At 46.7% G+C, this 19,772-nt stretch overlaps 2 protein-coding genes across 3 annotated transcripts; one reads left to right on the top strand and one right to left on the bottom strand.

Moving 5' to 3' along the window:
• Positions 1-115: 115 nt before the first annotated feature.
• LOC105694302 (probable C-mannosyltransferase DPY19L1) lies at positions 116-4,384 on the bottom strand. Of its 2 annotated transcripts, XM_012414833.2 has the most exons (10): positions 3,575-4,384; positions 3,374-3,486; positions 2,974-3,111; positions 2,823-2,891; positions 2,374-2,724; positions 1,702-2,196; positions 1,311-1,629; positions 1,088-1,250; positions 657-779; positions 116-575 (listed from the first exon to the last, which is right to left on the bottom strand). In XM_012414833.2, exons 1-10 carry the CDS (start codon positions 3,630-3,632, stop codon positions 353-355), a joined length of 2,052 nt encoding a protein of 683 aa, XP_012270256.1. In that variant the 5' UTR covers positions 3,633-4,384; the 3' UTR covers positions 116-352. The 2 variants fall into 2 exon arrangements, with proteins under 2 accessions (XP_012270256.1, XP_012270257.1); XM_012414834.2 differs by lacking the exon at positions 3,374-3,486.
• A 560-nt stretch (positions 4,385-4,944) lies between these two features.
• Positions 4,945-18,753, top strand: LOC105694304 (brefeldin A-inhibited guanine nucleotide-exchange protein 3). Its single transcript, XM_012414836.2, has 22 exons — positions 4,945-5,029; positions 5,105-5,238; positions 6,278-6,412; positions 6,502-6,667; positions 7,056-7,185; positions 7,274-7,543; positions 7,611-7,844; positions 7,964-8,191; positions 8,281-8,648; positions 8,733-8,917; positions 8,990-9,152; positions 9,215-9,526; positions 9,625-9,847; positions 9,924-10,097; positions 10,200-10,608; positions 10,679-10,891; positions 11,211-12,087; positions 12,159-12,291; positions 13,409-13,637; positions 15,842-16,068; positions 16,509-18,027; positions 18,130-18,753. The coding sequence occupies exons 1-22, from the start codon at positions 4,945-4,947 to the stop codon at positions 18,319-18,321; spliced, it is 6,606 nt and encodes a 2,201-aa protein (XP_012270259.1). The 3' UTR covers positions 18,322-18,753.
• The last annotated feature ends 1,019 nt before the right edge of the window (positions 18,754-19,772 follow it).

Genomic DNA, 19,772 nt, shown 5'->3' with positions numbered 1-19,772 from the left:
GAAACTACGCGTTGCTTTTCCCTCCACATGTTCTGCCCCACGCGTCTACACATGTAAGTAGAAAGACACATTATTTTGTCGAAATTAAGGTGAAAGAAATGGAGACCATACCCCGTACGTGTCTTAAATTATAATTTATATCACGAACTTCATGCTCCGCTTCGACTTAAAAATACGCTCAACAGTTTATTAATCCTCGCAATGGAACGCAGCGACTTGACTTGTCTAACAGTAACCGTAGGATAAAATACTTCTTTCGTAAAAAAAAATACGTCCTCGTAGGACTCTCGAAGTACTCTCGCTCGTCACTTTGGGCCTCGCTTGGGGCCGTAGAAAAAAGAATACTACCCCGTTAATACTGGGAACTTGGATAGTTCAGGAAAGCAGTCGATTCCAGTTTAATGGATTTCGAGTACCCTAGCTGCAGAACCACGTACTGTTGGTTCGAAAATACTCTTCGGAAGGGGTGGCAGTTACCCCGGAACAGCATCGGGCATAATGCTGGTTTTCCTACGTTTTTGGCAACTCCTTTATCCGCGACGTCCCATAAATCTAACATCCGACATCCAGGTTTTCTAACGACAAGAGAAAAGATAAAATAGATTTCGCTTTATTAGACGGATGAAATGGTACGTAAATAATTTTGGGGATCTTACGAAGTGCTGTAGCAAGATCCGAAATCAAGGACCACAAAGTCGACTTGCATTTTTTCCAGGATCTCGTAAACCGAGGACGCGTCTTTTCTGCCGTATATCTCATAGACCCTCATGGTTCGGTTCCTGAAAGTGAAGAGAGGAAATAAGAGCGTCATCTTTATTTCTTCTAATCTGGAATTATTGGTTTTTTATTATTAACCCTTTTTCTGCGAGCCACAAATATGCAACTCTTTCTAAGAGCGGCATTGATTTTTATTACAGTGGTTGTCTAGTAAACATTTGTTGGATCTGTTGTCATTACTTTTAATGAGGAACAGTAAAAAATTGGCAGTCAAATGTTTGAGGGTCGGAAGGCGTCTTCGGTATATGTTGATAATAATGCCAATGTAATTTAATATACTCAAGTTGAAAGGGTTGAAATGGTAAGGTACCTCATCTCCTGGTCCTCGTAATATGGGTTATTCACGATGGGTCTTCGAGTTGTAAGCATCAGGTTGGCCATGACGGACATCTTTCCGGCGAACGCGGCGTCTTCTGGTGTGTTCTTTCTCACCCACTCGAAGAGCTCTTCCTGTTCGAAATTCCGGTATTCCCCTGAAAAAGTCGCAAAGTGAAGTACACCGGAATCCTAAGGAAAGGTTAAGGAATATTTACCGATGTATCCGCGTTCTTCTTTCAGTCTTTTGAAACCCTCATGGGACATCATCGCCAGGACCAAGATGGCGAAGGTCCACCGGATGATGGGCTTTCTACATCCAACTTTTTCCAGATATCGAGGCGACGCAATTAAGCCCGCGGTTAGGCAAAGATGGGGAGTCATGAACAGCTTCAACCTCATGATGAAAATAGCCATCAGGGTGAAGACTCCTGTTTGCAGGAAGTGATAAGCCACCTCGGGCTCGATGCACTTTGTGTACCCTTCGACCAGGTACCTCCTGTACCAGTAGTAGAGCACCAGAATTCCTGCTAGTACCTGGTATAATGTTATATTTTAATAATATTTAATCATTGCTACAGTTTGTAGATATCAGTATGACGTTCTTACCGCAGCGGGAAGAAGACAAGTCTTGAAGAGGGCCTCGTATGTCTCGTATTGAAGGAAGTCAAATTCTGGCGAGCAGGTGTAAAGCAGCGTGTGGAAGTCCTTGTAGTCGGTCAGTTTTGATTTTAGGATATTGAAGACATGTTCGTCATGCTCGTAGCCAAACAACGCCTTCATCAAATGGGAGCCTAGGATGGTCCCTATGATTTCGATTAGGATCATTTTTGGAGTGAGATCAAGATGGTTCGCGGGGAATCCGGCAAGAGCCGCGGCTAGTATGCTGGGAATCAGAATGCACATGTGCAGGTACTTCTTGGCGGTCATGTACAATACGGAAATGAAAGTTGCCGACAAAATGTGTACTATGCATATCCTGTAATAGACTTCCGTGGATATGATCTTCAGCCATCGGAGAATCAAAATGATGATCACCTGGGTGGTGAAGATGAATTGCGAGAATTGCCATAGCATCAGACTTACAGCAGTTAGGCCAATTTCCTGGAACAAAGAAATTCGGTAATATCGAGGCCCCGTTTACATGCCGCGTTTTCGTACGTTAGTTAATGCAATGACAAAACTAGATTGCATATCATTCAGAAATTTATCCAACGAATAAATCCGTTTACTTTGTGATGAAATCCCCAATGAACTTCGTTAAGGTTTTGGAGGACTTACTAGCAATCCTGTACGAAGAAATCCTCTTAGACTAATATCGTTTTTGGATTCCGAACGAGAGTGTTTAATGTACATCATCACCGTGTACATTTGACCGAGCAACATGGGATATGCAAAACTTTCCCGCAAGGGAGGAGTCCACTGGACTCTGGTACATTCGCTATGGTTGTAGAAGAAGCAGGCTATAGTTATTAGGCCACTAAGAATGGAGCCGCTTAAACCAACTGCATAGCAGAACAGCATTGACGCCATTATGCAAGCATAACCCCAGACTACATTCAAGTAAAAGTATATCGGCACTCCTGGGCCCTCGCAGCTGATCACAGGTGGCATTCCATCTCCCCTTTCTATCTAAAATCATTAAATATATTAATGATTGAAATCGCACAATATAATCAGTAAACCTCGAGATGATAATTCAGAGATCAGCGAATAAACGGCAGTCTTACCTGCCAGCACTGCTGCTCCGTGAATAGGCCGAGGTTTCGAGAAATGTGGTAAAGTGTCCCAATAAACAACTAGAATAAATAAAAAGACATTGATAAAATCCACGAAATAAGATCAATCACGAGGAACAAGAACGCTACATTCAAATCCCACCTCTTGGTGTGAACAATACTTTTCTTCGACATTTACAATGTTCGGGTACTCGGTTAGATTATAGGCGACGAGTTTTTTTCTGCCTTCCGTTATGCTCTCGGATTCGACCAGCGTCTTGTAAAACGAGTAGTACATGCCCTAGAATATTAAACGAAATGATTTTATATACGCTCGTAATACATTTTATATATTCGCTGTAAAACAGACGCGGTAAAAGAGAAATGTCCATTATATCAGTAGTCAGGAAGCTTTAACGTTTGAATATTCGGGCACCGCAGCGCCATCGTGCGGTGGATGTCTGAGTTATTCTTTCGACCTGGTCTACCGTTTCGGATTGCAGTTCGCCATCTAGGTCGCACCAAGATGGCGCGATCGGGACATATCAGCGCCGGCCACTCACCATCTCCGACCGGAAGGACATCTCTCTCTCGACGTCCGATAAGTGCGAGAAGTGGCGGTCGTTCTCGAACATCGTCGAGACATGCCAGTAATGAAGTAAGCCGCAAGCCGTCGCTGCACCGAGAAATAGCAGTCTGAAGGGAGACTCGAGTCGGCACAATGTCTACACGGCGACGCACACGAAGAAGCGATTGCGGCTTACCTAGGAAACTCACGAGGCTCACGATGCCGATGTTCCGATCTCCCCTGGCCGCTTCCATCGTCGAGACTTAAAGGAGGATTTTCGAAGGAGTTCCGCAGCCCCGGACGTGGGCGGCGCCGCGAAATAACGGAGCCAGCCGAAGTCGTCGCTTCGTCTCTGCTCACTTCAGGCCGCACGCATTTATACGCTTCTATACATAGGAGTTAGAATTCATCGACAGGAGCCTCAGGGACGGACGCAGCGTGCGGAGCCCCACCCGTCTTTGTCGCTTCATGAGAGGCGGAATGGACGAAATGACCGTTTTTACGAAACCACGATTAAATGCGGAGAAAACCATTCGGTCGATTCGTTCATAAATACATACTTTAAATGTCCGAAATGGGCTCACGTTAAGTCCTCTTAACCGAGAAATAAGTATTTAGCAAATCGAAGCGCCGAAATCGGGCGTTAAGTCGCCGCCATTCGCGCAAGCTACTTATAATGTATTTGGCGCGAAACTATGCCGTTTCCTGATGAATTATATTTTTTTTTTTAGGGCGAGTTAGGAGGCATGAGGCAAGACATGGGGTCTTCACGTGGCCTCAGGTTTTAAGCATGGAGTTGAGACATCCTGCACGAGATCTGTGAGATTCTGGGCTTTTTTACACGACGAATTGGGAATCCGAGAGCTTCATGACTTAATGTGCCTCTTCTTATATCACCGCAATCTCTGTTATTAGTATTTAGGATTTCTGATCGTTAAGAATGTATTTATAGTGCCCAAGTTGTATTATATAATTTCACGTACATATGATTTAAAAATATAAACAATACTTCTGTCCCGTGTTAATGATTCGCGATCATCCTTGTTTTCAAACCCCGTCGCTTAAGGTGATATGAAAGTGCGATATATACATAAGAAAAAGTGCAAATATTTATAAAACTTATCGCCAAACAGGGTGCACCGAATTATCTGAAACTTTAACACGTGATTATGGAGGCCTTAAGGAATAATGCGCTGCTCGTTAAATTTCTGTTTATTGATAAAAAATGTCTACTTAGCGCGTTCTTCCTTAGGGCCATCATAATCACGTGTTAAAGTTTCAGATAATTCGGTGCACCCTGTTTGGCGAAAAAGTTGTATAAATATTTGGACTTTTTGGTATGTACATATCACGCTTTTCATATCACCTTAATAATTCATTTCTTGGCTTATTTCATTGGCGCATGTTTAATGGTACATGTAGAGGCGCATTGGGTCGGGGCATTCGGGAATTCAAATTGAGCAATATATTAACATGCCTAGAGCGCATGTGCTCGCAGCTGTCATGCGCTCCTCGTGCACGCGGGAGGTTCGTTATCGATTCGTTAGCGTGGCAGCCCGGCGTGTCATGGAGGATCTTCTGCTGCAGATCGTCAGGGAGGCTTTCAATGGGAAATTACCGAACCTACGAAAGTCGGCGCAGGATGCGCACGGTGAGTTTTTTTAAAAGGACCCTTCCTTCCGGTAAGCGCAATTTTCAACGAGCTCGACACGCGTTGCTTTCGTAGATTTCCTGGACAAGCAGCAAGGCCTGCTCAGAGACCCGCCACATGAGTTGCGGGCAAAATGCCTGCACACGTTCCAGCTGGCCCTGGAAACCAGGAGGAGTAAATTCGTCGCCTTCGGACTGGCCGGATTGCACGTAAGCGGTTTTCCAATAATTCTAACATTCTTCATTAGCTATTGGGATTCCCGGATGCGGCAATATATGGAGCCGAGATCGATGACACTCGAGTTTCGAGAACGTGCGTCACTAATGGAGAAGTCGATGGAAATGCTGCATGGAGATATACCTAATGCCGAGTGCAGGATTAATGCCAATTTTTACCCGACCCGATGGCGTGATATGGAACGTCTTGGGAGCGTTTAAGGGGACGTGAAAGTGGCATCCCAGAGCTCAATCGTTCATAAAACTTTTCTACGAACTGGGTGTCTCAAATCGTATCATTCTTTGAAACGTGAATACGAATCAAAAACACCTTCTTCAGGTGTAAAAAAACCTCGCCAAATATATATATGTGTCCGTCACTAGTTCTTTCTGTTATAATCTCGGTTACATTATGTTAATACGGTCACGAAACAACTGAAATCAATTATAATGCACCAAATACGAATAATCTTTCTTCTCGGGTTCATTCAGTTCTTTTATTAGCTAAAGGAAAAATACACAGATCTTTTATTAGCTAAAGAATGAATACACAGAATTTATAAAACTATATAACAGAATCTATAACATAAAAAATATGTACAATTTTTTTAACATTTTTGGCGAGCCGCTTAATAATATTTATGGTTTCTGAGAGCATTTTAGGCTTTATGCTATTACAGTACATTGAAAGAAGTGGGCAGACAATGATATGAACGCTAGTAATGTTGCATATTTGGCGACATTGACGTAATAATCTCAAATCGTTTCATTCTTTGAAACGTGAATATGGAGACCTCAAGGTAGAACCTGAAACTCGGGAAATTTCATTTTCTCCAAACTATTTTTAAAATACCTATAAAGAAATTTGAAAGGAATTGAAATTTCATGAGTTTCAGGGCTCTCTTTATAGTCTCCCTATTCACGCTGTGACATTTGAAACTATTCGGTAAACCGAGTTGGGAGGAAAGTTTTTTATAAACAAAATCTCTTCGTCGCCACTTTCACATCACCTTAATGGCCACCTTTCTTTCAGAAAATGTTGAGGGACGACAGGTTCCAATCCCCATACGAGCCGGAAGACGATTCCTTATGGATGCCTGCACAAATGCTACATGCCATGGGCTCCATGCTGACTCAGTCGGATGACACCCAGACGGATATGTTGAAAGTAAACCATCGATCATATGATATGTCCCTGCATTTCTTCGGAAACTCGGTGGATTAACTTCTTAATTCAATTTTTTCTCTCTTTTTTAGGTACTTCTGCAAGTCGCCTGCTCCTCGTATTGGACAATGAACGGTCGCCTTATCATAGCGATCATAACGACGTGTTGCGAAGCCTTCGAAAATGGGAATCAGGCAGTCAGAACTGCAGCCCAGGCAGCTACTAGTCAGACCCTCCGGTCATTTTGCCTGTTTTTAGGTACATTCGCTATCGTCTACCGTTAAAAATATCGTATCGAAGTATAGTAGTCTCTAATCTCACAATCGAAGTATAGTAGTCGAGGTTTTTCCTCGCGCCGCTGGTTTTGGCTTCAGTACACTGAGGAAAAGGATTAGTTGACCGATACAGATTTTGCCCGACTCACGTATAATTACAAGTAACAATTATTTCGTTGAGAAGAAAAATTGACGTTGATTTAAAAGGACTTTTGTTTACTCAATCTGACACTCCTTAGGACGTATTTGATCGCAGGATTTTCTTGTCCCAGTACACATTTCTTTGAGTCAATCAATTCTTTTTTTCTCAGTGTATCCAGTTGTATTTGTATGAACATAGACTATATGTTGGGGAGTAATTTTTTATACAGATGAGGAGTGCCAAGAGATGGACGAACATGCGAAAAGAAACAAAGATGTCCGCGAAAGAGGAGTGTCGTGCTTCAACGAGGCGATACCGATACTTCAGTATATCTGCAGTCGATTAGACGAGGCGCAGACGTGAGTTAACGATCCTCGTTGAAAGGTTAATCCTAAAAAACAAATGATTGACATCGATTCTTTAACGAGGCATCGCTTTTTCTTCCAGGAATGGGCGCAACGGCAGTATCGTGGTCTTTCTTCTGGAATGTCTTCACACTCTGATCTCTTCATTACCGCAGAAGATCCACACGAACGCTCACTTCACCACGTTCCTATGGCAGAAGTTCTGCCCAGCTTTGATCGCATTTTTGGGCACGCCTAGAGTCGATAAGACATTCACATCCAGGGAGGGGAAGGAAGCGGAAGTTGGCAGGGGCTCCGGATACCTTGCCACATCCTTGAGCTTCGATAGTCATCAGGCTAAAACCGTATATAGGTGAGGATCGTCGTAGCAACTTCAATTATTCATATCACACATTGATCGTCGATGTGGATTTTTTCAGCATCGGGACCGAGCTTGTTCGCTTAGTGGGATGCGTAGGATCTCTGAGACCTGTCTTGGAGTCAGTCTTTCACAGGATGTTGCTTTACCCGCCACCTCAACAACGATTGGAGTCGTTGAAAGCCCTGAGGGAGTTGCTGAGGAGTCCTAGTAGGATGGTCGATTTTGCTGGACCTCTTCTAGTCGAGGACGAGAAGTCGAGTCAGCTGCAGAGCGACATGGCTTTGATGCGATTGTGAGTCTCCAAGTTTGCCGATGTTCACTTCTATTATTCAAATTTTCGCCAAAGGTACATTGGTACCGATTACTTGAAGAAGTTATCGCGTAACGAGAGCTCGTCGTTTCCTTCCACAGAGCAATGGATTCCATCGAGGAGTCCACATCGGTAGGGACTTCCGTTCTGTATGCAAGTGTCTCTTGCGTGGTGGCTATGTTGTCAGCTCTGCAGGAACTATGCGAAGGGAAGGCCATAAGTCACAATTACACCTGCACTATTAACAGTCTTTACGAGGACCTGGAGTCTTGCGACTACAGGGGACCATTGACCTACCAAAGTATGGCCAGGTTGCCGAAGACCTACAGGTATGGTCGCTGGAAACGGGTACATAGTAGTTGGTCTTAATTCGCTAGAGTTTCTATAGACTACCCTACAATTGAAAACACCATTCCAGGGAACAGTTGGAGTTGATGAAGAGAAGCAACGGCTCCGACTCCGACTCTTCTGGACACGGTCCTTCGGAGAACGGATATTCTACGGACACGGAAGGTCCTCAGAACGAATCTGCCGATGATGTCAGCATCGATGAAACTGATTACGCTTTGGAGAACGAGAAGGAAAGACTCAGGCTGGAGAAATTACCGAAATGTCTGCACGTAGGCAGACAGGTTGCCGAGGAGTGCAACGTCGACGTAGAGAAGTACAATGCCAGAGTTTTCGTGAAAATCCTCAAATCCAGACTGATCCCTACAGTTCTGAACCTGAGGACCAACATAGAAGTCGACGAGGTCCTCCAGAACTTCGCCTCGAATTATTGCGATGGTTAGCGCGATTAACTTCCGATGTTTGGAATATAATAGCTGAAGTTCCCATGGAATTATGATTTTTGGGATTTTTTTCTTTTAGGGATGTTCACGGAACAACAGGCTATGAAGGAAGCGAACAGCGGCGTTAATAGCGATTCCGCGCTCGTCACTATCATGAATGCCGATGGGATTTATCTGGCAACTTACGCAGCTCTTCTGCTGAACTTAAAGTTGATTAAGAGAGGTTACTACACCGACGAGAGCCACCAAGTACCGATCAGCGAGGTCCGTTTAGCAGTCAAGGATCAGACCTTAGGGTTCCTCCAGATGAATATCGTCTAATTTTATGTTATTTAGGAACAATTCGTAGAAGAGGTCCATGGTTCTGGAGTCCTGGTCTATCTTTCGGCAACTTGGCTATCCGAATTGTATCAGCAAGTGTTGGCCAGCAACCTTCTGGAGAAATGCGGATATGACCCTAATTCGACGGAGAACAGTGCTCTGGTGAACGTGCTTACAGGCAAGTTGACGATACCTTTTATTTTAAAGTAAGGCAGGCAATAACAAAGATTTCGGATGCAGATGTGGATGGTATCGTTGGAAGCCAAAGAGGTGGTCAGCTCTTGTCCGATTACCGAAGACTGGAACGAGCCCAGTTGTCCAGGAACGAGCCAACTCCAGAAGCCGAGGCTGGAGCTAAATTGTCCAGGAGGGTTTTAACTTGTTGTTGGGCGAGCATGATGACCGTCTTGGCATCGGGACTTAGCCCTTGCAAGGATGAAAATACAACCAAAGGGATACTGAACAAAGAAGGTGGACGTAGAGGCGTTAAGGACACCGTCGTCCTAGCTCTCGAGGGACTCCACAAAGCTGCGACTCTGAGCAACGTTTTGGGTTAGACATCATTTCAGTCGTTAATTCTGATATAGAAAATGAAGATTCCTGACTGGAAGTTCAATTCACTGGGTTACTTTAATCTCTCCATCCTTCAGGTCTTCAGAGTCGGTGCGGCTCCATTTTCGGGCTTCTAGCCAAGGCTTCGTGCACCGAGCAGTCCATTTCAAAGCTGAGACGAACGAAGGATGTCCTTCGATTGAAACTGCAAAATAGAGCAACTAATATTCATACTTCTCATGCACTTAGTATGGAGATTCTTTTGGCCCGCGGTCTAGAGCTTGGTAGTCATGGAAGTGATTGCTGGCCCCATGTCTTCACGTGGGTACCAATCTGTTTTTTTAGAAATTCCGTAGCATCCGTGCTTATCATAATTCCACTACTTTAATCAAACCAGGTGCTGTCTTTACGTCAGTAAATTGGAGCACGACTTTTTCGGGAGGAACCAGAACCTCGCCCTTCCTAAACCCAGTCAAAAGAAGGAGAAGAAAGAGACCACCAGCAACGATTCAAAGACGAACTTGGAGAGACTTAAGATGAGCTTCAGTCTAGCTGACGAGGAAGAGACTTGGTAGGGTAGATTTAATTTCATGATAAAATTGATAATCATTGGAAATGTGGATGATCCATTTTACTCATCCTAAAATAACCCTCTCTATTATATTCATTTCAGCGTCGATGTCTACAGCTTCCTCTCGACTCCGTACAATCAGAGTCTAGCCTGCGACTCCATTCCCGAGGTCATTCAGGAATCCAACGCCGATAACCAGTTCAATGGGATCCTTCCCACAGAATATGCAGCGAAGATTGTCTGCGTATTGTCTCAACAAGTGGATAGACTCTTCGAGGACGCAGCTTTGAAGCTGAACCTCAGGGCTCTGTGCTCCTTCTTGACTGCTCTCTGTAGGTCCAGCAAAGCTCAGCTCTTCAAGAGCAACGATGGCTTCAAAGACAACAGAAAGTTCTGGTGGAAGAGAAACAAGCCCAGGGAGGACGACCTTAATGTTTTACTCTTAACACGACTTGGAGAGGTCATGCTGAAGTGCGTTAAAAGTGGACGGCCGTTGATACACATCATGAGGGTGCCTATCTTTCTTCGCATAGTTATCCTTAATATTGCGAGAATAATTTTCACGAATCAGGATTTCTTAGGTCTGGAGTATACTCGGGCCGCATTTCATGGAAGCGGCTTGTCACAAGGATAGGAGGATCTCTAAGAAAGCGGTGCAGTGTATTCACGACTCCGTTGCTGCTCTCTTGAACGAGCAGGTGGAGTTGTCACAGTTCCACTTCAACGAGGCGCTCTTCAAGCCTTTCGAGAACTTGCTGTGCCTAGAGCTCTGCGACAGCGACGTGCAGGACCAAGTGAGCAGTCTCTTTCGCGTTTTTCTAAAATTATACCTAGAAACAAAAAATGGATCCTGGAGCGCTTTTCTCTCATCGCTCTACGTTACGAGTTACCTGCAAAAATGTATTTACCTCGAAACTCTACCGTTTGTTGATAGGTAGTTCTCGAATGTGGGTAAAACACGAGTAACGATAAATTTGTGCGAATCGATCTGAACGGATTAATCCGACGTGTGGATTTGTGGACCCTACGGAAGAATTCAATTGAATCGCACATATTATACATTCTTCTACAACTCGCTAACGATTGTGTAAAGCGATTTGTTCTTTTTCGTAGATCGTAAACTGCATATGCGAGTTTGTAGAGACCAACCGAGCCGAGATCAGATCCGGGTGGCGCCCTCTCTTCGGCGCTCTACGAGTCGCTTCCGTCGGTAATGCAGACTCGGTGGAGTCGGCGCCACTGTTGGAGGTGTTCCGAGTGTTCCTTTCAACCGATAACACCCAGGTATTCGCCAATGCAGCGCTCGACTTTATCCTCTGCTTGCTGAGGCACGTAAGAGGCACAGGCGAGCCGGAAGATCAAGAAGATCAGGTCCTAGACCCAAGTGGTGCTCCCAACAGCTGGAGAAGTCGGCTTTGCCTGGAGAGTCTGAAGTACCTCCTCAGCTGCGGGGACATGTTAGCCTCCATGTACAGAATGGCAACATGTCCCATCTTTAACTCGGCCCAGCGAATCCAGGTGTCGAACATCCCCCAATATGTGGATCCGATCATTCCCAACTTGGAGTTGACCAAGTTCGACCGGACCCCTGAAGCCCACCAGGAGACGCTCCCAGAAGTCTCCTACGAGGGTCTGGAGACTCTGGATGAGTCTCAGACCACGACTTTGCAGAACATGGACGACTCGAGCGGCATCCTCCGAGTCTGGTACCTCCTTATAGAGGGTCTGGCCAGTGCGACGATGATTTGCCCCCGCAGATACCAGTCCCATGCCCTGGAGACCCTGTTCCATTTACTCAGGGATGCGATCAACCTTCCCGGTCCCGAATTCGGACTCTACTGCGTGAACCACTTGCTGCTGCCGATGGTGCAGAACTGGCTGAGGAAGACCTCCAAGATCACCGGGGGCTGGGACAACTTTGCCCCTAACTTCAAGCAGTGCTGCGGACTCACCACGGACCTGCTGGTGGACTACATGACCCATATGCAAGGTTACACATCCTTGGATCTTTGTACTTGTCTGATCAATCGTAAACTCTTCTTATTTGCGATTACGTTTTAGGTCCTGAAGTTACCAGGAACGAGAAGCTCTTCCCAGCTACGACTTTGATGTTGAAGCAGCATCTACTAGTCATGTCCGAGTGCGTCGTCCAGTCAAACGAGAGCATCGCCCGCCTGGGATGCGCGTGTATCAGGTTAATTCCTATTTTTTAATTATTCTAATTACTATAACTTGGAGCTAGATAGAGGTAGAATAGTAGGCGAGATCCAGTTCAAGGGTTACCCATTAAATCCGACGGAATTTCTGGAGTTGGACACCGGAACACTTGGGGCATTGACTGGGGTATCAAAGGGTTACCAAGCTACCGGGACCATTATTTAAGATTCTTAGAGTCTTCTGAGGGATTCAACGTCTGAATAAGATTGTCAGCAACCCAGTCAATTTCATACTGCCGGCTAAGAAAGCGATCTTAGGACCTGTTTCAAGTTTGGTACGCTCGGGTGGCCGGGTCTCTCGACCTTGCGACTCCTTAAATAGTCCTCACACTGACACGGGGGGAAAAGTGGCGACTGTGCTCGCGGAATGCACGCATTATGTTGTCGTAGGTACGAGCAGAGCGTGCGTGAAAGACGATAACGAAGCTTGACAGGCTGTCGGATAGTATAAGGTAGCAAGCGACATTCGACACCCAGGCGTTGGTGCCGGCGAGGATGCAGGCGGATAGGCGTGCAGCGATATTGGTGCCGGTGCATTTTCTCAACATTAATGCCGGGCACACATGCACCCGGTAATCCAATCCTCGAGGGACTGGTATCGATGTACGGTTTGCTAGCCTTAAAAAGCGGTACGCAGGTCCGCGGGCGCCGACGTAGCCAACGAGTGGGGAATTATTCTTCCTCTTGGCGGCCTAGAGTTTCCCCAGAATGGGAGCAGGTCTAGGATCCTACTTGGCTCGGATAAAAGTCACGACCAACGACCTGGATTGGCGCAGCATCGATCGACTCGTCGTGTCTGTATTTGGGATCAGGAACGATGGTACGCGGTCTGCAGATATGATCCATCAACATGATATTCTTAACGTTAAATTTTCATGAAACATAAAATTGAAGATGCCCGGGAGATTGATTCTTATCTATGAGGGTCTATTTGATGATGTATCGCAACTGGAAATGGGTGGGACCGATCACTTCACTAGGACCCTAGGTTTCAAGGTGTTTTCAGGTCTTGGTCTTGTTGGAAAGTAGCCAGGACTGATGGGTTGGGCTTGAAAAATGTCCTTCCGATTAATTGAACCATGTGTGCGATTGCAGACACGTGCTGGTCAGCACCAGCTCTATGCTGACCATGGAACAGTGGGAAGTCTGTGGCGTGGCCTGCTACCGAGCCTGCTCAAACTCGCTGCACCAGCTCCACCAACTGACCAACGCCTTCTACGTTAAATCCGACTCCTTCTGCGGTGATGCGGCCCAGGTCAAGGTAGCAGCGAGGAGAGACGCCACCCCAGAAGAGGCGGAACGATTGAGGCAGCTGGTCGCCCAGGTCGGTGAATCTCAGCTCGCTATCGTAGACGCTACGAACAGTTAGAAAGTAGATCACTGGGGTTCCCTTCGATCTGGTACATCGGGAGCCGTTGCCATCGTTCTAGGATTTCCTAGGTCCTAAGTCCGAGTCCTTGATGCGGCTTTTTCTTGCGTATCCCTTGTCCAAAGTCCCGAATCGCTCCAAAGATGGGTTCTGCTCGATGGTTCTCCAGCTCCCGAGCTCCAGATCTCCTAGGGGTTCCCCAGGTAATCGTTCCTAGAGAGCTTTCTAGCCGTTGAATTGTAAGAGGCGGCCCGAAGAGGTTCTTGAAGGGGACTTGACTCCCAGGTGAGCCAGCTGCGCGAGATATTGTCCGCCGTGAAGAGGCGCGACACTGGGTCACTATCTTCGGCGAGCTTCGAGGATTCCACCCTCGAGGCCACCTTCCTCGACCGGCACACTACCTCCTACCCCGTCGGTTCTAGGCAGCACACCACACCTCCCGATTACACTAACACTACGACGAACACGGGCCCTCATTGGCTCTAGCCCACCACGGTAACTCACGTCATGGATTTTAATAACTTTGAGAAAACTAACACTGAGAGTTCCGGAACCAGTCGATTCGATTCGTACCTCCTCATCGTCACCAGCACGTCCCCACGTCCACCCGTCATCGTCGAAAGTGTCATTTGGAGCGACAAGAGGGTGCCCGAGTCGAAATTTTCATTCTAGAACCTATAATTCTCGGCTTTAAATGGATTTTAAGAGAATCATTTCTCACTTCAGTAAAACCGAGGTCCTAGTTTGGACCTTAAAAATGGTAGATATTTTCACTTACACTTTATGCCTTCTAGGACCTCATAAGGACCTTGGTTGGTACTTCAAGATCCTTAGCCTTTGTGCACCAGTTTGTATTTACGTGAACACTGATAGTGAATTATAGATTGTAATGGAATTATAGTTGGTGATAGACCTATAGATGATCATGGACAAGAACTGGAATGATACTCTCCCGCATATTGGCTTTAGGAATATTTTTTTCTCTTACTTTCTGACGTAAAACTGTCCTTTGTATTCGCAATTATTAATTTTTCTAAGTTCGGAGTCAAATTCGTATTTTTATTTCAAGTAGCAAAGGGGTTAAGGTAGGTTTTAAAAATTCTTTAAACTTGCGGATAATAGAGGTTTACGAGGAGTTTTAATTTGAAATATGAAGGATATAGGAGGATCAACGTCGGATTTAAAAAACGATCAACTTTGATGTGGCAAGTATGAAGGTTTGAAGCAGGGTTGAAGTCATATTAAGGAGGACGTGTACTAAATCAAAAGTGAAGTTGGATCAAAAGAGATTACGATGGTTCAAAATAGGACGAAAATTTCGACTCAGGTGAGGTTTTCCACCTACTTCGTCACAATCCCAGCGCCGGCATACGAAAGTCGACTTGTTGCTAGACCCTCGTTTCAAAAAATCGCTGGTTCTGGAGTTGACTCGATAAAGGGTCCCTCGTCACTCGGGATTGGTTCACCATGTATAGAAACGCACTCGCTGGTAGAAGGCACTAAGGGTCCAGGATCCTCTTCGGCGGGGACCTTCGTCCAGAATCGCACGTTTTCATCCTTTAACTTCACCTCCAAATCCAATTGTTGCGAATGAAGAAAGATCATTGGGACAGTGTCCAAGCGATTGGCTGTTGTTGAGGGGAACATTTTGAAGGGAAACTAAAAATGAAATTTCTAACGAGAGCGCGATTAGGCGAAGGGCCCTGTTTGCTCGATAATCACATTGAATTATGGTCGCACGGTTTGATTCACCATTAAAATCCATGGCCTGGGTCCATGGCTAGATGATCACTCGCATACATTTCCTCTCTGGTATTGTTTTCCGGACATTGTCTCCGATACAACACCAGTTCCGTAGAAACTGCAGCTTTGCTATGTAGATCGCACTGTGGGAGTTACGGGGGCACCATCTCACATTCATGAGACTGTTTAATATCCCATAACCCATTACCTGATTACGAGTATTCATTCAACTAAACCAATCCATATCTTATCAATGCCCTCCTCGATATTTTTCTCGATGACGACGTCGGTTCAGCTAGAATGATATTAATAGCTTTGAATATGAAACACTGTGATGTCTGAAATTAAGATAAGGCAGAATTAAGGTGATACGTTGAGAGGGGTAGGTCCTGATTGGCGCTTAATTATGTCCTTAGGTCTTCCTTCTGGAGGATCAGCGTTCCCAGGAAACTCCTCGCACGTCCGACGGGAATTCTTACGTCTTCCTCCTGTATCCTCCCTGCGTGGCGTCGACCTTGAATCCCGATCTCTACATCGTCAGGGTGCACTTCAAGGCCTTAGTTATAGGACTTTTGGCTCATCAGTTGCTCCTCCACTGCATAGCCGGCGTGTTGCTGCAATGTGCCGGCCCTCTGATCCCAGGGTTAATATTTAAATTCTTCTATAGAGAACCCCCAAAATCTAAGAAATCAGCTGATTAAGGTGACGTGAATATAGCGTCAAAGAAATCTCGTTCATAAAATTTTTCTCTGAGCTGGGTGTGTTATACCGAATCGGTCCAAATTTGACAATGTGAATATGGAGTCTACAAGGAAGGTTCTAACTCATGGAATTTTAATTTAATATTTGTTTATAGACATTTTAAACATTTTCTATAAAAAAAATGAAATTTCATAGGTGTCAGGATCTTCTTTATACCCTCTATATTGACGTTGTAAAGTTGGAACCGATTCGGTACACACCCAGCTCAGCGAAAAGTTTTATGAACAATTGACCCTTCATATGCCACTCATATTACCTAAATGATTTGCAATTAATTAGGTTAATCTGCTTCGCCGAGTTAATAAATTGGATGTTTCATAGGCTACCACACGGAGGTTTGCACCCGAGGTCCGCGGGGAAGAAAACGGACCCAGAGCCCCTGCCATTCGGCAGGACGAAGGTTTTGGATGTCTTCTTGGCAGCACTGAACCATTCCTACACTTCGGCGAAGACATTCGACACGAGACCAGGTCTGAAGCTGCTGGTTCAGACTGTGGCCAGCTTGGATCAGGGAGCGAACCTCTATCGTCAGGCATCGGCAGCCTGGACCACGAAGATGATGACCCTGCTGAAGTACTGTTCTTCAAACTGCGCGTCCTTGGACGTGAACATGCTCCTGGACCTGATAGAGAGCAAGAATGGACAACTGGAGCAGGACGCTTCGGAGGAGCTGAGGATCGCAGCGAAGTACTTGAGGGACCTGAAGAAGACCTTCGAGGACTTCTGTTGCGACTACGTGGAGGTTCTCAGATCGGGCGAGTTCGACGATTTGGGGGGAGTAGACTTGGATTGCGAGGAAAGAACCTACGACCCTAATCTGGACGAGGAGAGTGTGTTGGAAGGCTTGGTGCCGGAAGAGGCAGACTCCAGGAAGTTCAGACTTTCCGATCTTACAGCTCAGTACTCCACGGATTCCGACCCAGAGTCGGAGCCAGAGTCTGACGACGACGATTCCAGACCATCTTCCAGGTTGGAGTCCATCGGGGAACGAGTGGCGTATCCTGAGAGGTCGGTGGGGACCTCCAGCGAAGGACTCGTGGACACGGAAGAGAGACCTTACAGTCGCAGCTCCTTCAGCACTTACAGGTCCACCAACGATGCACTGGACGAAGACCGAGGAACAAGTTCCCCATGTAGGATTCGCTCTCCAGGGTCCAGGAAGGAGCCGGTCCTGTTATCCAGAAGGAACTCCCTGAAGTTTGTCTCTTCCAGGGAATTGAATGAACTGAAGGATTCAAAGACCAGCGACGAGGACAGAGCGAAGAGCTCCTGCGGTATCTTGGGGAAACCAGCGAAGGTGTCGCAGTGCCAGATCCTGGAAGCTGGGCATCCAGGGTCTCGATTAGGGAATGGTTCAGGGGAATCTCGTTTGGATTGCCACCAAAATGCGGAGAAATCGATCGTTTATCATCGTATCTCCGGGGATGACGACGACGGGGATGATGCTGGTGGGAGGCTGCAAGAGCAGGAGATCTTGAGAAGGGGGTTGGAGAGCAGAGCTTGGGTCGACGAAGCCGAAGGATTCGTTGATGGAGAGTCTCAGGATGTGGCTATTTCGCAGGATAATCATCAGACGATGAAAATGGAGGCCCAGCAATCCGGCGTGGAACACACTCGGAGGAGCCAGGGCAAGATCTGGCTAGACGAGCTCAACGAGATCGTCGGGGACCAGGAGTTTATCAAGCCGCGTGTTCATGGCACTCCTGCTAATCCAGTAATAACCGTGCCAACGGAGTACGAGGTTCAAAGGATCGAAGGGATCAGGAAGGACTTCGAGGCCAAACGCCAGGCGTTCGCCGAGGCCCTCATAGCGTCCATCGATTGGGCCTTGAAGTTGCCGGTAATATATAACCAGGAAAATAATTACATTGTCTCTAGACTATTTATTTTAAAGTTCCTTTATGAACTTTCTCGATAATACTTCTAACGAAACGTGTTCTAGGTGCCAATCAGATCTCGGGTCTACCCTGTCTTGCTAAGTGGTCTTTTCGTCCTTGTCGACAACGCCGTGGACTATGAGGTCGGTCAGAAAGTGGAGACGCTGATACGGCAGATTCTTAACACCTGCGACTGGGTGAAGATCAACTCTCGCGAGAGGGTGGTCGTCGGTGAATCAACGGGTCGGAACACCTGAAAATCCCGCAACTGGGCTTTCCCCGTTTCTGAAAACGCACATGGGAAAGCGATAAAGATGCACAACAGTCCTCGCGATGGCGCTGCTATCTGGCGGAGGGAGTTTGAAGCTGGCCGGTGTCAAGGCGTAAAGTGGAACTCGGCGGCAGAGGAGGCACGGCACGGCCGAACTGTCGACAGCTCAATGATACGAGAGAGACTGATATAGATCAATTTTAAGGTTATAAGCTTCGTTTAACCGTTTTGCGGTCTTCGGGTACTTTCTGTACTCCAGTCGTGTTTACTGTATTCCTCCGAGTACGTCGCTGTTGCTTGTCGTGTAAGTCGCGGATGCGCTCGTGTAACTTCGTCTCGCATAAGTGATTGTCTACCGCAGATGATGTATCTTGTGATCTCGGCGATGAGTCGTACGATAAAGATGGAAGAGGTTCGATTTGCGCGTTTCCTGGGCGTCTCGTCTCAGGTTGTTCGTTAACTCGTGTCCCTAGGTCGGGAATTCAACGAATTGCTTTCGTCGGAAAGGGATCGCGCCTAGTCGCGGAAAGGGCAGACACCAAAGTTCCAGGTCGCGTCTGCGGTCGGCACAGCCGAGTCATCCGTGCCTCGTAAAGAGGTTAGCTTACGAGCGACGGCCGCCACGGCTTTATTCCCCGAGTCCCATCCGCACGGAATCGTAAAAGCTCAGATGCGTAAAGTCCCTAGAACTCGGCCCCGCCCGATTTGGACTTCCCTTCTCCCCGCAATTCGAGGGCAAACTCGCGAGGTGGTGGACTTTTCTAACGGCGCCATCTTGCCTTTTCCTCGAGGAGACAAAAGACTTTCCGCGTCGAGGGGACTCGCCGAGACGGCCTGGGATGCGCTCTCTGCTGAGATGACGGTTTTGAGGTTAGGGGAGTCGCAGTCGAGGAGGCTCTGCCACGTTGGAGGGGTCAAGGGTGAAATGGTCGCGGAAAACAATAACGGGTGCGAGCCGACGGTAACCGCAACGTCGTCCCTCTGCGCGTTACACGCACACAGGCGCGCATCCTCCACTCATAACCTCCGTTAGGTTAGGTTATGGGGCGAGTACGTGGAACGCGCACGTTCGATGCGTTCATAAATAAACGAACGACCGTAAACGTGACATCGCGCCGCCAAAGCCGGAGTGCGAGGCTGCGCCCCGTGGTCCATTCTCGCGGACTGACGACGTTTCGGGCGCCCTCGATTTATTTATCACCCTGACCCAGAAGGAGAAACGTTGCCTCGCGAAAGTCCCCAGCAGGGCCTCTGTCGATTGCTAATCTAATGTTCCCGCTCGTCATAAAAGAAAGCAAAAAGAACAGATTCAGGCAACTAACTAATGGTCTCCACCACGAAGTAGTATAAGGAGATACAACGCCATGTCTTGAAATCGTCCCCACTTTAGTGGTCCAAGATCTTCAGATTTTATCCGACCTAGTGCCGAGAACGCCT

This window comes from Orussus abietinus, unplaced genomic scaffold (genome assembly GCF_000612105.2).
Source record: "Orussus abietinus isolate OABI.00-Male unplaced genomic scaffold, Oabi_2.0 scaffold6, whole genome shotgun sequence".
NCBI lineage: Eukaryota > Metazoa > Arthropoda > Insecta > Hymenoptera > Orussidae > Orussus > Orussus abietinus.
Note: the sequence above shows the minus strand (reverse complement) of the source record. Positions and strands in the feature narration are given on the sequence as shown.